The 14,354-nt window shown below is 35.4% G+C and overlaps 2 protein-coding genes across 2 annotated transcripts; one reads left to right on the top strand and one right to left on the bottom strand.

Annotated features, from left to right (window-relative positions):
* Window positions 1-831: 831 nt before the first annotated feature.
* On the top strand, window positions 832-1,763 carry LOC119077972 (glycine-rich protein 5-like). The gene is made up of 3 exons (XM_037185353.1): window positions 832-989; window positions 1,052-1,148; window positions 1,537-1,763. The coding sequence occupies exons 1-3, from the start codon at window positions 936-938 to the stop codon at window positions 1,644-1,646; spliced, it is 261 nt and encodes an 86-aa protein (XP_037041248.1). The 5' UTR covers window positions 832-935; the 3' UTR covers window positions 1,647-1,763.
* Window positions 1,764-5,325: 3,562 nt separating this feature from the next.
* On the bottom strand, window positions 5,326-7,914 carry LOC119077971 (extensin-2). The gene is made up of 3 exons (XM_037185352.1): window positions 7,704-7,914; window positions 7,387-7,634; window positions 5,326-5,930 (listed from the first exon to the last, which is right to left on the bottom strand). The coding sequence occupies exons 1-3, from the start codon at window positions 7,716-7,718 to the stop codon at window positions 5,591-5,593; spliced, it is 603 nt and encodes a 200-aa protein (XP_037041247.1). The 5' UTR covers window positions 7,719-7,914; the 3' UTR covers window positions 5,326-5,590.
* Between the last annotated feature and the right edge of the window lie 6,440 nt (window positions 7,915-14,354).

Below are 14,354 nucleotides of genomic sequence, written 5' to 3'. Positions count from 1 at the left end.
AGATCGTCGCCCTCCATCACCTAATTATCTGTGAAATTACCGAGTTTAGAAGAAAAAAAAAATTTGCAACAAAATTGTTTTGAATCGTTGAATAATTAGTAAGACAAACAAAAAGTGATATATTAGCGTCAAAGGTATCTATTTATCAATCCAAACAATAATTATATTTTCCGTTCCGATATCAGACGCAAAAATCGGAGGAAAAACATTTTTTCGTTCACTATGCTAGACAACTGCTCACATTTGAACAAAACGCAAAATATTAATGCCTGTACGCGACAAAGGGTCTTATCGGTCTAGGTCTTATGAAATTCTGAATCACGAGTGGAAGCGGTGGATGATGATGATCATCGTATTGCTGCTGGGTTTTTGATCGAACTTAATACCGAGGAAACCGATCACCGTCGAGGACAAGATGTCTTGTTACGCTTCGTTCTGATTCTGTTGCAATTAACCGAAAATTTTTATAAAGCACCTCTGCGCATCTACGGAATCGTTTTGAGAAGCGGAAAATTAGTGGCAGCTTCGTTAGAAGTTTTATCTATGACGAAAGCTTTCCTGTTTTAACGTTTGTTTCACCTAGAGTTCATTTCTTTCAAGCCATACAGATTATCCTAGGTAACAATTGAAATTTAATCAAAAACGGTTAGCGTTGGCGCGGAGATTACAAATTTAAAGCCATTTTCCCACTATAATTCCTGCCACTCATTATATTGACTGCGTCAATCATGATTCTAACGTGGAATACAGAAATTAATTATGGACTTTGCGTTTCACCTTGTTTGATATCCATCTCAATTATGACGGTGACGTTAGCTTGCGCTTCCATATAAATACTCGATTGACGATTGCATTTCAAATTAGAATCAATTAAACAGTCAAGTGCATACAAACTGTGCATTATCAATCTATCGTCCTGAAAAGTTATCTCAAAAATGAAGTCTTTTTCGTCGCTAATTTTCCTGTCGATTTTCCTTGTTTTGATTGCGGTAAGTTACCCTAAATTTATAACTAATCGAACGGCGAATGAATCAATTTTTTTTTAAATCAGAACGTAAGTGCTCAACAAGGGCCGCCTGGAGGTTTTGATGGTCCAGGTGGTGGAGCTGGCGCTGGGGCTGGAGCAGGAGCAGGTGCAGGAATGGGAAGTAAGTGTTGAGTGTTGATCGAAAGAGATTTTGATGACCATTTAAAATTTGGTTCCTACAATTCACATTACAGTAGAATTACTGAGTGAAAAATTCTTCTTTTAATCAGATAAGAATACCAATTGAATACCGTAGCATATGCTACCTTTATAGTGTTTTGAGTGTTCGCAGTCAATAACGACACTCCCGCACGGTTCAATGCAAGGCCAATATTTGAGAACGGATTCACAAAGATTCCTTCAAAGATTCACAAAATTTCTGTCATTTTAGGAATCATTTCAAAAATATTAGGCCTTCGTTCAATCTACATTTATCCTAATGTAAAATTAAATCACGAGGACAGTGTACGAAAAAGGCTCTTTAAATTAATTAATCAATTAATGAACAGGTGAAGCTGGATTCGACACTCCAATTGGAGGCTTTGGTGTTAAAGGTGGCGTAGGCGGTGGCGCTGGAGCAAATGGTGGCGGTGGTGCTGGAGCCGGAGCAGGCAGATAAATAAATGAAAGAAACTCAGGTCAGCTGTATGCTATTCGTCAGCAATAATGTATTTCGTTAGGAAACAGCACCATTGTGTAGATATATTGTGGCTAAATAAAGAGTGTGATTTACAAATTACATGCTTAATGAATTAGTTACAGACGATTTTCCGCTTAATTTCTTCGTCTGATCGTAATCTGCATCGCAACAATAACTTTTTTATTTCACATTTCATTCAGGTGTCGTTTTGATGGCAGTATTATGATAATTTCCATCCGTTTGTTGCATACAATTATATTTGTGATTTTTTTCCCCCATTTCTGAGTTGCACTTTTAACTGCGTCTATTGTGCACGTTTTTTCACACAAAACATCAGATAATTGTTCGGTGAAACTGAAAGGTATTTAAACAAAAGTCTTGATGAACACGATTTTTCAGAAGTGGTATCCGGTTGATTGTAACAAGAAGATACATCAACAACGAATCGTCACAGCAGCAATTTTTTTTTGGTAATCTAAGTTGGACTTGAACGATATTTTCCGAAGAAAGATTTATTTCGTTCCAACTTAAACAAAAGCTAAAATTCAACCACTAATGGTACTGCAAATCCTCAAAAACCCATGGTAAATTCGAGTGCAGCGCTAGGTCACTTCATTGAACACCTACGATTTCCGTAAAATTGTCGCAGTGCTCCACAAATTCTGTTAATTTATTGAAATCGTTTGCGCTTCACCAATTTTTCGATTTTGTGATAGAATTTTATACTCTCTCTAAATCTTGCACTAAGTCTTTATGCCTTGTAGGGTAGATTAGTAGTCAAATAGAGGTGCTGTGACAGGTGAAAGCCACAAATCGGGATTACGAAAAAGATCTTGTCCACATACTTATACTTATGTTTACGAACGTTTACGAACAATGGAAGCTCCTCCAACTTCTTATCGTTAAAAAGTAAACGGAGAGCTAAACGGTGTAAGTTCGATTACAGCTTAGGAGTAGTTAAACAATGAACCTGGGATGCTCGACTTGACAAAATGAGCACAGTTCTCCCAACTTTCTATTGGTTCGAGATTTTCCTAACAAGAAAAGAAATCAGCTTGAAACAGATTAGGCCGGCATTTTTAGTCAAAATTTTGTTTACATTTGATCTGGATTTTTCAGATAGACAAGATTCAGGTAGATTCTGTAAAAAAAATCCAGTCAATGCAGCACAATTCCAAAGCTATTGTGCAACTTATATATAATCAAAGGACACGTTATTCCCTTGACTGAAAGTCAGGGTCTTACACCAGAAAATACCGAAATATGTGGGTAACAAAAAAGTTCACTGTGATTGAAATGTATGAAATGGTATGAAAAACGTTAAATGTGGGTAACAAAAAATCGTTGAGGGCACGATAACTTGAGTAATTTTCAACCAATTTGGGTGATTCTGGAAGCTATCCCAGAAAAACAGGATTTTACACTGTTGATTATAGCCTCAATCGAAAAAGTTACTTTGATGAAATTTGATTTTGTTGCGTAGTGTGTGTAAATCGTATAAGTATGTTTTCGATAATGTGCCTGAAACAAGTAGAAAGAAAAATTTCGGCACTACATGCCCAGCCTCTAACCGGTAAACATTTCTTGTTAGTGAACTGCTAAAAATTTGATAGTTGACTATCAACTTGATAGTTGACTATCAAATTTGATAGTTGACTATCAACTTGATAGTTGACTATCAAATTTGATAGTTGACTAACAACTTGATAGTTGACTAACAACTTGATAGTTGACTATCAAATTTGATAGTTGACTAACAACTTGATAGTTGACTATCAAATTTGATAGTTGACTATCAACTTTGATAGTTGACTATCAAATTTGATAGTTGACTATCAACTTGATAGTTGACTATCAAATTTGATAGTTGACTATCAAATTTGATAGTTGACTATCAAATTTGATAGTTGACTAACAACTTGATAGTTGACTAACAACTTGATAGTTGACTAACAACTTGATAGTTGACTATCAAATTTGATAGTTGACTAACAACTTGATAGTTGACTAACAAATTTAATGCGTCTACTACCAAAGAAAGATGTTTTTTTACTCAAGGTCTTACGGCAGAAAAATGTCATGAGCACACTATGATTGAAAAGTGTAGGAAATTTTATGATCATTCATTTATGATCATGATTTACCATCATTCTTTGTAGGCAATATGAGATATAAGTCATTCTCAACAAATTTCTGAATATTTTTTTTAAATTCATTATTCCAACAATCAAACAAAATATGTTACAACTCCCATACGAGTGTGAAGTTTGCGGCCAGAGCGAAGCGAGGGCCGTAATTCTCACGAGTCGTAATGATTTTATGGGATATTATATTCGACCAATAGAAAAATTCAATTTTACCGATAAAAATAATAAAATACCGATAGAAATGTGGTACATGTCGCTGGCACCTCTTCAGTAAATCAGTAAAAAGTAAAAACAAATTGTCTTTCGTTCACTCTTTGTCGATTTTGGAAATATAAAGCAAAGGCGGGTCGTTCCTAGGGAATTCATCCTTTTACAAAATGTAACTTAAAGACGTTTTGTCGTTTTCTGAATCGACAAAAGTGAAGAAACGAAAAAAAAAATTAATTGATTTATCGGTCGTTTATTACCATCCACATTTTATTCATGAGTGACGGTTTTGTAAAATACCGGGGACTTCCTTTTTGTACAAAACTGTAAGAGAAGAACATCTATCGTTTTTTTTTTAATTTTTACCAAAGTGAAAGAGTCCTCTCATCGTTCCACATTTGTAAAACTTCGCATCTACTCTGATTAAATATGACAAAATGGCAATCAAACAGAATAATAGATAGCTCATACGAGTGGGAAGTTTGCGGCCAGAGCGAAGCGAGGGCCGTAATTCACACGAGTCGCATTTTATTTACGATTTGTGGTTGATTGAAAATCTTGCTGCAAATTTATAAGAAAAATGAGAACTCAAAGATCATTCGGTCTTCGAAGGTTTATTTGAAAAACTGTTTCTGTCAAATTTCGTTGTAATGTTTACAGTAATCGATATATTAAATGTAGGCATTTGTATCAGTGATCCTTCGGAAGTTCAACAATGAAATTGGTCAAAAATATATTGAAAAAATTGTCAATCAAGGGACTTGACCCGCCCAAAAGGTGGGACCTAGTTTGTTCCACAGATCTTTTGGGTGTGACACCGATATGCAGTGATAGATCGTTCTTGCGAGAAAAAAAAATCGGCATGCTCAGAATCTTCGCTTTGTCAGATTTTTTTCTAAACAATCTGTTCGGTCTTTAAGTTGTTTTTCATAAATTTTCACGCTAAACAAATTAATTAATTTTTAACATGCCGTGTGTACCAAATTACCATTCAAACCGCTCAGTTTTATACCGTGTAATGTTCGATCACATTAAAAGTGACTCTAATTACCAATAAAACTTTGACGAATATCAACGAAAACAAAAAGTGACTAAACCATAGACTATGATTAAGTACCTCTTCCATAAAATGCCTGTTTTTTTTTCTCTCTGGTAATTCAGTTGTCGTTCAACAAGAAGCGAAAGTGTTTATATGTGAATTATTTCAGCAATTTGTATCTATCATCATCATGTCGTTCTGAAGCTACACACGATAAAAAAGAAATAACTCAGACTAAAATAGACAAAGAAAAAAATTCGTTTAATTAACGCTAAAAAATTGTTTTTAATTTTTTTTTACATAAATTATGAAATGAATGTACCAGTTGTTATAACACTTACACAACAGATAAAGACTTCATTGCAATGTAAAAGCCAAAAAAAAAAGATTTTTTTCTTGGTCAATTACATTACCAACCGTTCCCATTAAATCATAATTAAGATCGTTCTCCCATCGAAAAATGATCTAATCCAAAATCTCATTTGGCAATTACATTATTTAACTTTATACAGAAAAAATAAACAAAATAATTAATTTGGCACGCCATACGAGCTGCTGGGCAATGCTGGCGGAGCTCCATAGTCTCCGGATGGAGCCGGTGCAATGCTTTCTGGATATGGTCCCGATTCCTGTTTATTCGTCTTGTACCGAATGAAATAGACTTCCGGTTTGCTGGGCTGCGTTGGTGCTGCAGTTGGGATGACAATGTCGGGCTGTTCGTCGGGACGTTTTACCAGAACGTACACCAAGGTTTTTTCTTCGTTTTGAGGTTGTAGCGGTATTACGGGTGCTGTTGGGGCTGGAGGTGATGGCGCTTTGATGAACACAATTTTGTAGTGTTTTTGTGGCGGAGGGAATGATATTGGTCGTCTGGAAAGGATAGTGTTTGTATTGATAATTTGAATCCAACTGATAGACAGCAATTGCTCTAACTTCAAAGAGTTTGTGGGCTATATTTAATCATTTTGATTTGGATTCTCTAATGATGTCGTTTAGAGGCAATTATCGCAACTAAAGTGAGTTATCCACTGTCTAATCTTTTCTTCCAGTTATTCAATTCAAATTCATTCATTCATGCATACACAAGACGTCGTCGACAGTAAAGAAATAAAACATTAGACGGCAAAAAAATGTGGGAAAACCAATATCTAAGGTGCAAATTTGTGCTAAGAACTCAATTGAAGAGATATCTTAATCTTAAGACTAATCTATGCATCTTGTCATACTGTGTGGCAAAAAGTCAGTTTCTTGTTTTAATTCTTGAAAATGAGAAAAATCAATCTCCGAGGATCTTTTACAAGGTCTTTCAAGGTAGTATAGCTCGGCCGGTCTTAGATAGTGTTTTTATGTCCTAGATAACGAGAATTATCAAATCATGAAGGTAGCGGTAGAGGAGTGAAATAATAAATGTCGAGGCGATTTTTTTTAGGTCAATCAAACTGGCGTGTACTGCTTTTATTGTTTGTATCAACCTTGTTTTCTCACTGGAAGGACCATGAGAAAATGATGTTTTGTTGACGTTCCATCTGATGACAGTTCGGGGGAAAAATTTATATTTTCAACCCTCTTTTATTGACAAAGGAGAAAATAGTAATTTTCATCTCCGAACTGACACTTTTCTATTTGTTTTGAAAAATGATGTAACAAATTGATGTCTTTGTTGTAATGCAGTGAATAACGTGGTGTTCACCTCTGGAAGAAAATAGGAAATTCCAACTCGGGCGGTTTTTTGCGTTTGCTCTGTTCTGGCCTTCACCCTTGGTGTAATTTCCCTATTTCCTTCCCAAACAAATAACTACCGCACTGGCTTATTTAATATCATATTCGCTACCGTACAATAAAGTCAAACTTTTTGCGACTTTCGACTGATTAAGTATCGTATAACACATGCAATACAGGAGATAATTGATGTATCTTTTCAGTTTGAGATATTGCAAAAATTAGCATTTGTAATGATTGCTTCATTTCTAGAACCGCTACCGTTTCAAAAATAGTGATTACTTATCAAGTTTGATGAAGTCTATGTGTAAAATGTAGACGATATACGACCCATTATTACTCATATTCTCGAAATGAGAGATGAACATCATCTTATATGAACAGTTAAATGCAGAAGCGGGATGTATCATATTAGAGACTTATAAGAAAAATGAAAGTTTATTCGAATAAGTCTTTAGTTTTGAACAGCTAAAAAACAACTTCTATTGACATAGTCAGCCAATTTGAAACGGACAATAAAATTTCATCTTTCCTATAATTCGCTAATGTGACACATCCCGATAAGCCCGAACCGAAAATTTGTGATAATGAAAATTGTCTTTAATACCTTGGAGCAACGTATTCCGGTTCTGGCGGTGGTACATGTACATAGACATGTTTATGAATTACTGGTGGCTGACTGGGTACTCCGTATTGTGGGGCTGGAGGCCCATAACTGGAACTTGGCGATGGTGCACCATAGCTGGAACTTGGCGACGGTGGTCCATAACTAGAACTTGGCGATGGTGCGTTGTATTGGTAAGGTGATGGTGGCTCGGGACGACCAAGCACAATCGACACAATACTCAAGAGAAACTAATATTTGAATTTTTTGATTAAATTTTCTCTTCATTTTTTAAACTCAATGCTTTCGATTTCACCTACCACACAGGATTTCATGTTATCCAAAATTGTAAAATATTTAAATAAATAAAAAAAAAATCACTGAGATATCCACTGCACGGTGCTGCGCGTATATAAAATTAAATTTCTTGTTTTTTTTTTTATTTTGAAAAACTAAAACAAGAAGAAGCTTAAGCCTCGTAAACTTTGTACAGCTCTCCCGACAACGTTGACTAAATAAAAACAACTACTTTTGTTTCAAACGTGAAGTGCCGTTTTATATACGATACCATTCACTTTGCCTATAAAGTAAACGTGAAAAAATAAGAAGACAAGAGCTCCAAATAAAATATTCTGCATACACATATGATAGTTTCTTTGAAAGATTACGAGTGCATGGCTTCGTGGAGATGGTCTTTTCTTTTTCAATGAAGAAACAACAGAAGAAAAAAAAGTGTTCACACTTAATATGCGTTTCCTTTCTTAATCGAGAAAATTTGGCGCGAATATGTAATATGGTATCTCTTCGGGTTGCTATCAGACGTACGACGGAGCGGTAACGAGTATAACAACCAGCAGTATAATTATATTTTTGTAACCCATCATCAACTATTTGTGCGCATAAATTACCATTGAAGTTACCGTGTACCCGTTCAACAACGTTGCATATTGAATCAAATGGTAATTAGGCAAAAATTATTTTTAGGAAAAAAAATTTGTTCAGACATTGCGGTCAACAATTTTTTTGTGGGTTTCGCCATAGTTGTGTTCATTTATTGCAAAAAGATTTGGTAAACGGCTTCATCCAATTTTAAGGTAGAAATTGTGAGAGGACAGTGAATGGAAATACTCATTCTTTAACGAAATATTCTGATCCTTTGACCTGTTAGAAGCGGCAAGAGTATTGCAACGAAATCATTAAATCTGTCGACTTGACTTGACTTGACTTGAGTAACCAAAACGTGCTCCTTGTGAGTGATCCCATGAGAACATTGGACGTGAGGACTTCGGCTTGATTGTGAGTCTGGCCCTAATCCCCCCTTTTCGTTCTCCTTGATTACATTCAAAACACACATCATTAAAGCGTCTTCACTCTCTCGGCTACCCTCATGTGTGTTCTGAATTATATAAGTGTAGGGCAGACCACTCTGGTCTACTAGTTCCTTATATACCACAGAGTACTTTCTGTGGTAACTAACTCAACCACCGTTGCACGCTATATGTGGTCGGACTAGCTACTTTATCAGTTCTTATAAATTACTTTTTCCATTTTTGACTTTACCTTTTCTCATTCTGTTGGGCTCTGTACCTTTTTGAATCCTGACATAGTCGTTTTGTCTCATATAGCCTTCCTTCACCATTCATTTTTTCATTTGGTTACTCACTGTCCGTTCCTTTCGTCGGTTGATTTCATTCACAGTATTGTGTCCGAATTTCATGCTAATGCCAATGCAGGTCGACTCAAGTTGTAGCATTGTAAGATAGGAATAGTTTCTCTCAATTTCTTTTTTTTATTCGCATTCTTACCATTGCTCATCGATTAGCTTATTAACATGTCATTCAAAAAATTGTAAATTATCTCCTAGTTCTTCTTGATACAAAATCTATCACTTCAGTATTTTTATCATGTATTTCGCTGTATAAGAGAATACTGACCAGAGCTTATCGCCTATCCTTTTAATCCTTGTCGATACCAGATGACTAGCCCATTATCTAAGTTTAATAGAGGATGTGAGTATAGTTCATTTTCGTATCTCAAAAGACCGACGATAATATGTTCCCACAATCTATACTAGTTTATACTAAAAACTACAAAAGCCACGCCTTTATTTTAATAGCTGAATATGATCGTTTCGTGAATGCGGTCATTATTGAAGTTTTATACTGAAAACTACAAAAACTACTATAGAATATTAGCTGACAATTGGAGAAACGCTGCGGCTGCATGCAATGACCAACATTTTATCTTGATTTCCACTTTGCCAATTCTACTAATTCTGAATATTTTGCAAGCATATCATACGATAAATCATGGAAATTTCGTTTTTCTTATAATTCGCTATTTGGACATATTGGTACATTTATTATTATATTAGATCACCTCAATAGAATAGAACTGATTTATTTTGTCGTCGTTGTCGTTATTAACAGGTTACCACGCTGTCTAAAGAAATAGTTTATATTGGCAGCTGGGCTGGTATACAAATATAGGCTTAGCCGAGGGCTTGACAAAAAATTTTTACGAAAGGTGCAATTGGTAAACTTACATAAACAAGGTTTTACATCAACAGGTCACGCAGATCACCACACTAGAAACGCAAAAATGTTGGTACACTAAAAATTCACGACAATTTTCCGTTGAGGCCACGCTATGTCAGAGCTCTTTGGGGCATGGATCTTGTTAATGCTTTCAACACTTATCAGCAAATTTTCTGTAGTTGAATATGGCGCTGTTGTAGTTTTCAGGACAAAACTTCAATAATTGACCGTATTCATCTATAGAAAGAAGGATGTCTCTTTTTTTGTTTTCAGGGTAAACTCGTAGGTAGTCCCACACCCTATATTATAGTGAGCTGACTTCACTTCTTATGATATTTTTTTAATGGCGAGAATAAGCAACTTGAATAAGCAAATAATGAGTGGTACTCTGAATAGAGTACTAAAACTGCACAGTGTATCGTACAGCTTTCTAAAGCTGACCACTATGATCATTCATGCTTCAAGCGCGTTGGAATAAGTTATTTAACCAGAAAATAAAGTTCAAAAAAGGAAAGACTGAACAAAAATGTGGAGCCTCTCCAGGTCAACGGAGGTTTCCTATAACCGCGAAGAATGAGGGAAATTTCTCATCAAAATTCAAAGAACAGCGATCATTGCTCTGCATTAGTGGATGTTGTGATGTTTTGTTGATCGGGTGCATTTTTATTTCAATTACATATTATACAAGTGGCATACACTGTAATATTTCGTACACTTTACTATTATACATTATTATTCGTTCAGGTAAGTTTAGCGCGCACAATTATTGTGTTTTCTTTAATTTTTTATCATATTATGCATCTGCCCTGGTGTTGTTGTTGGTTTAATAATAGCTGTAAAAGAAGACACGGTCTCTTCTTCCACTCTCTTTACGTTTCTACATATACATTTTTGTAGTGTTACATAGTTCATCATCCGTTCTTTTTTCTATTTGTTTCCCACAAAACAACAAAAAATAGTCCGAGCCATGCCATATTAAAAACTAACATGCATCGAAATCTGAATGAAAATTCCGATTTGATTGTAAAATGAAATTCGACGTTGACAAAGTGGAATGGTAAATATAAGGTATGCACCGTGCACATACTGATTCTTTGTGCATATAGAGTGTTGTTTGTTGATGAGCCGCGATGCACATTATCTTTCGATTTTTTCTGCATTGGAAAGAAAGATGGCAATAATTTCTGTGATCTTTTGCTTCCGTAATCACTTTCTGAAATCGCTTTGCATAAATAAACAGTTCACAGATCGACGTTGAGGGAATCGATTCAAATAATGTAATGAGTTCAGATTGAAGATATGGAGCGACAATTACAATTGAATTGGAGGTTGTTTTGTTTTGGTGTGATACATAGGATGAGACGATACTCTCTCTAGCAAACAAACTATCAGCTCTTTGTGTCAAATTCACACCTTATTTCTTTGTATTCTACAAACCGAGTTCAGGAACCGAGTTTCAAGTTATTTATATTCTACAAACATTATTTTACATTTTGACAGTAGTTTGGTTGCTAGAGAGAGAGTATTGGATGTGAACTTGATGCTGTAAAATATGCCCAGTATGATGGGGTCTTTGGTGTCGATTTTCTGCATTGAATAGTTGATATTTTGCATACTTCACGAGCATAACATTTTCAAGAAGACGAAATGTGTTGCTCAAAACGTTAGTAGTAATTGCAGCAATAAGGAATTTTGTTAAGTTTAGACTGTTGAGAGAATCAACGTACTTTCAAAATGCATTTTTTCTTAATTCCATTAGATTTCATAAGCTTGGTATGTGGTCGGTACTTTTTATTGTAATATGATCTTCAGTCGCTGGTGTTTTGTATTGATGGTAAGACTGAATGACTTCAGAAACTGACAGAATATTTCAAAACCAATACGCATCGGATCAATTTTTTTTTTTGAAAATTTGTATTTATTATCATTCCAATTAAAGTGCCGAGTGGAATACAATTTAGGCTTTGTCGTCTTACAATATTGTTTTTTTTTTTTTTATTGATTCAGTTTGGATCTCGTTAAATAATTCGCACAATAGTTTGGATAATGATAACAAAAACAAGCATCAACATATGAAAAATAACAGAAAGAAGATAATATCACAGCATAATCAGTTTATAAAATAGTAGGGCGAAATTGCACGACATTTGTCACTATCACTCATAATTTTCAGTTTTACTTTAGCTTTAAACGTTCTTAAGTTCGTCAGTTTTCTAGTTTCACTATCAATAGAGTTATATTCACTTAAAGCAGTTGACAACGCAGCATTTGCGGACATGATGGAAGAATGTTGGTTAAATATATGGATCTGTGAATTCCTTCTGGTAGATCGACCATGTACATCTCCATTGTTGGTGAAATGGAAATTGTGCTTGGTTAGCGAGTTGACAAGTTTATGAATTGTAACGATTCGTTCGAATTCAGCAAGTTCGGCCATCGGAAGCATGCTGGTGCTGTACAGATACGTTGTCGACGTGTATCTGTCCAATCGATAAATTGCTTTGATGCATCGATTCTGCAGGGTTTACAATTCCTTGAGTTTGTATCCAGCGCAGTCTCCATAGATTGGTAACATGTACGTCAGATGATTTTGAACGTATGCAAAGTACAATTGTTTCCGTTTCGCCATCGGTATGTATTTCCCTTTACGCCACATTAACGAAATGAACGGTGTGATCTGTTTTTTTATGTGGGTAACATGGGAATGGAAGTTCAGGTCTTCATCAATGACAAGTCCCAAGTACTTGTATTTCTTGACTCGTTCGATTACGGTTCCGTCCACGGTGATTCGGATATTGTCGATGTTCTTCGCACGACCAAACGTTACGTAGCACGTTTTCCCAGCGTTGAGTGATAACTTATTCCTGCATAGCCATTGGTGAATCAAATCAATGTCATGTTGCATTGCATTCTCCAGGCTTTGTGGGGTGTCGAGTGCATAGATCAGGGCAGCATCATCCGCATACAGAACCAGTTGACCAATCAGATCGAGATTCATTAAATCGTTGATATAGATAATGAAATTCAATGGTCCCATCTCAGACCCTTGGGGTACGCCAACATTGACCGATTTGAGGTTAAGGGGAACTGTAATTTATCTTTTTTGTGTTAACCGAATTAGGGCTAACGAGACCCTGACCCTATGTAAAAGATTAAAGAAAAATTTCATTCAAAAGACAGCGAAAGAAAAATTTGAATTAGTTTGACATAAACAAATGCAATTTTATGTGTGATTTTCTCCAAGGCTGGACGGACATGGTAATCGAACCCTTATAATATTTGTGGAAGGCCAGTGCTTCATCTTGTTTCTTACTTTCTTGTTATATTACACTCGCATTTGTCCGACACGTTTGAGTAGAGTGTTTGATAATATATTGTTGCGTTTTTACCGATGAACATTAAGCTCAAATTGTCCGGTTGTGATGATTTATCAATTTATAAATATATTTAAGCAAAAAACCAAAAAAAAATGTAAACCTTGACATGGTAAGTCTGCATACATTTTAATCGCATCTGAATCAATTACACATTATCCTCATAAGTGGTATATTATTAGCCGAAAGATTGCCACTTAGGATAAATTCTGTGCGATCAAAAAATGTGTGTAAAACGTTAAGAGTATGCAATCACACATGAATTGGTCGTTATAATCACAAATTTGTAACCAGTACCAGTACCAGAACCAGTATTTATGGATGATATTACGCAATTACAACGTCCAACGAAAATTTCGGGTATATCTGGTGATTGTGATTGTAGATAAAATAATGTTCATGATAAAAACGAAGATCCATCCAATCCATTTAGTAATTACGAAAAGTGATAAATATCTCGCTGGCTGTTCCTTTCGCTTGGGATAAAAAAATCACCTAAAAGGTTCCTCAGAAGTAAGTGTGACGCAAGTCTTTACGGCCGTCAACAGATCAGCTCATTTATAAATTAATATTTCAACGAAATGATCCAGTTTTTCTGAAGCTTTTGCTCAAAATAGTAAAGGAAATGCGTTCCAAAAATGTCAAGATCCTTCTGTATTACAGGCGCATTTTCAATTTTCTGCCACAATTAATATTAGTCTCGATAAACTTATTCTCATTGCCATTTGGTTGCTCCCGACCCGGCAAAGCGAAATGGCATATATAAAAGAATGCAAACTTTCTTCTCACAATAAATACCCGTCTATCACTCAAGCCAGTCAAGGTATATTTTATTATGCTTCAGCCAATATGACAATAACAAATTGACTATGACTTATGAGCGATAAAAATTTAAACTCAACGTAGATGCAAGCAGCACAGTATATGAAGCTCACTTGTGCATAAAGAAATTATGTTTCGTAGGAAGTGCACGCACATATATCTACTTAATCATGACATTCAAATTGTTGGCATTGTCTGTAGCCATTTCCGTAAATGATGTGACACACTTGGCCAAAAC

The sequence above is a fragment of the Bradysia coprophila genome, unplaced genomic scaffold, assembly GCF_014529535.1.
Source record: "Bradysia coprophila strain Holo2 unplaced genomic scaffold, BU_Bcop_v1 contig_24, whole genome shotgun sequence".
Lineage (NCBI taxonomy): Eukaryota > Metazoa > Arthropoda > Insecta > Diptera > Sciaridae > Bradysia > Bradysia coprophila.
This window is presented reverse-complemented; position numbering and strand designations above follow the sequence as displayed.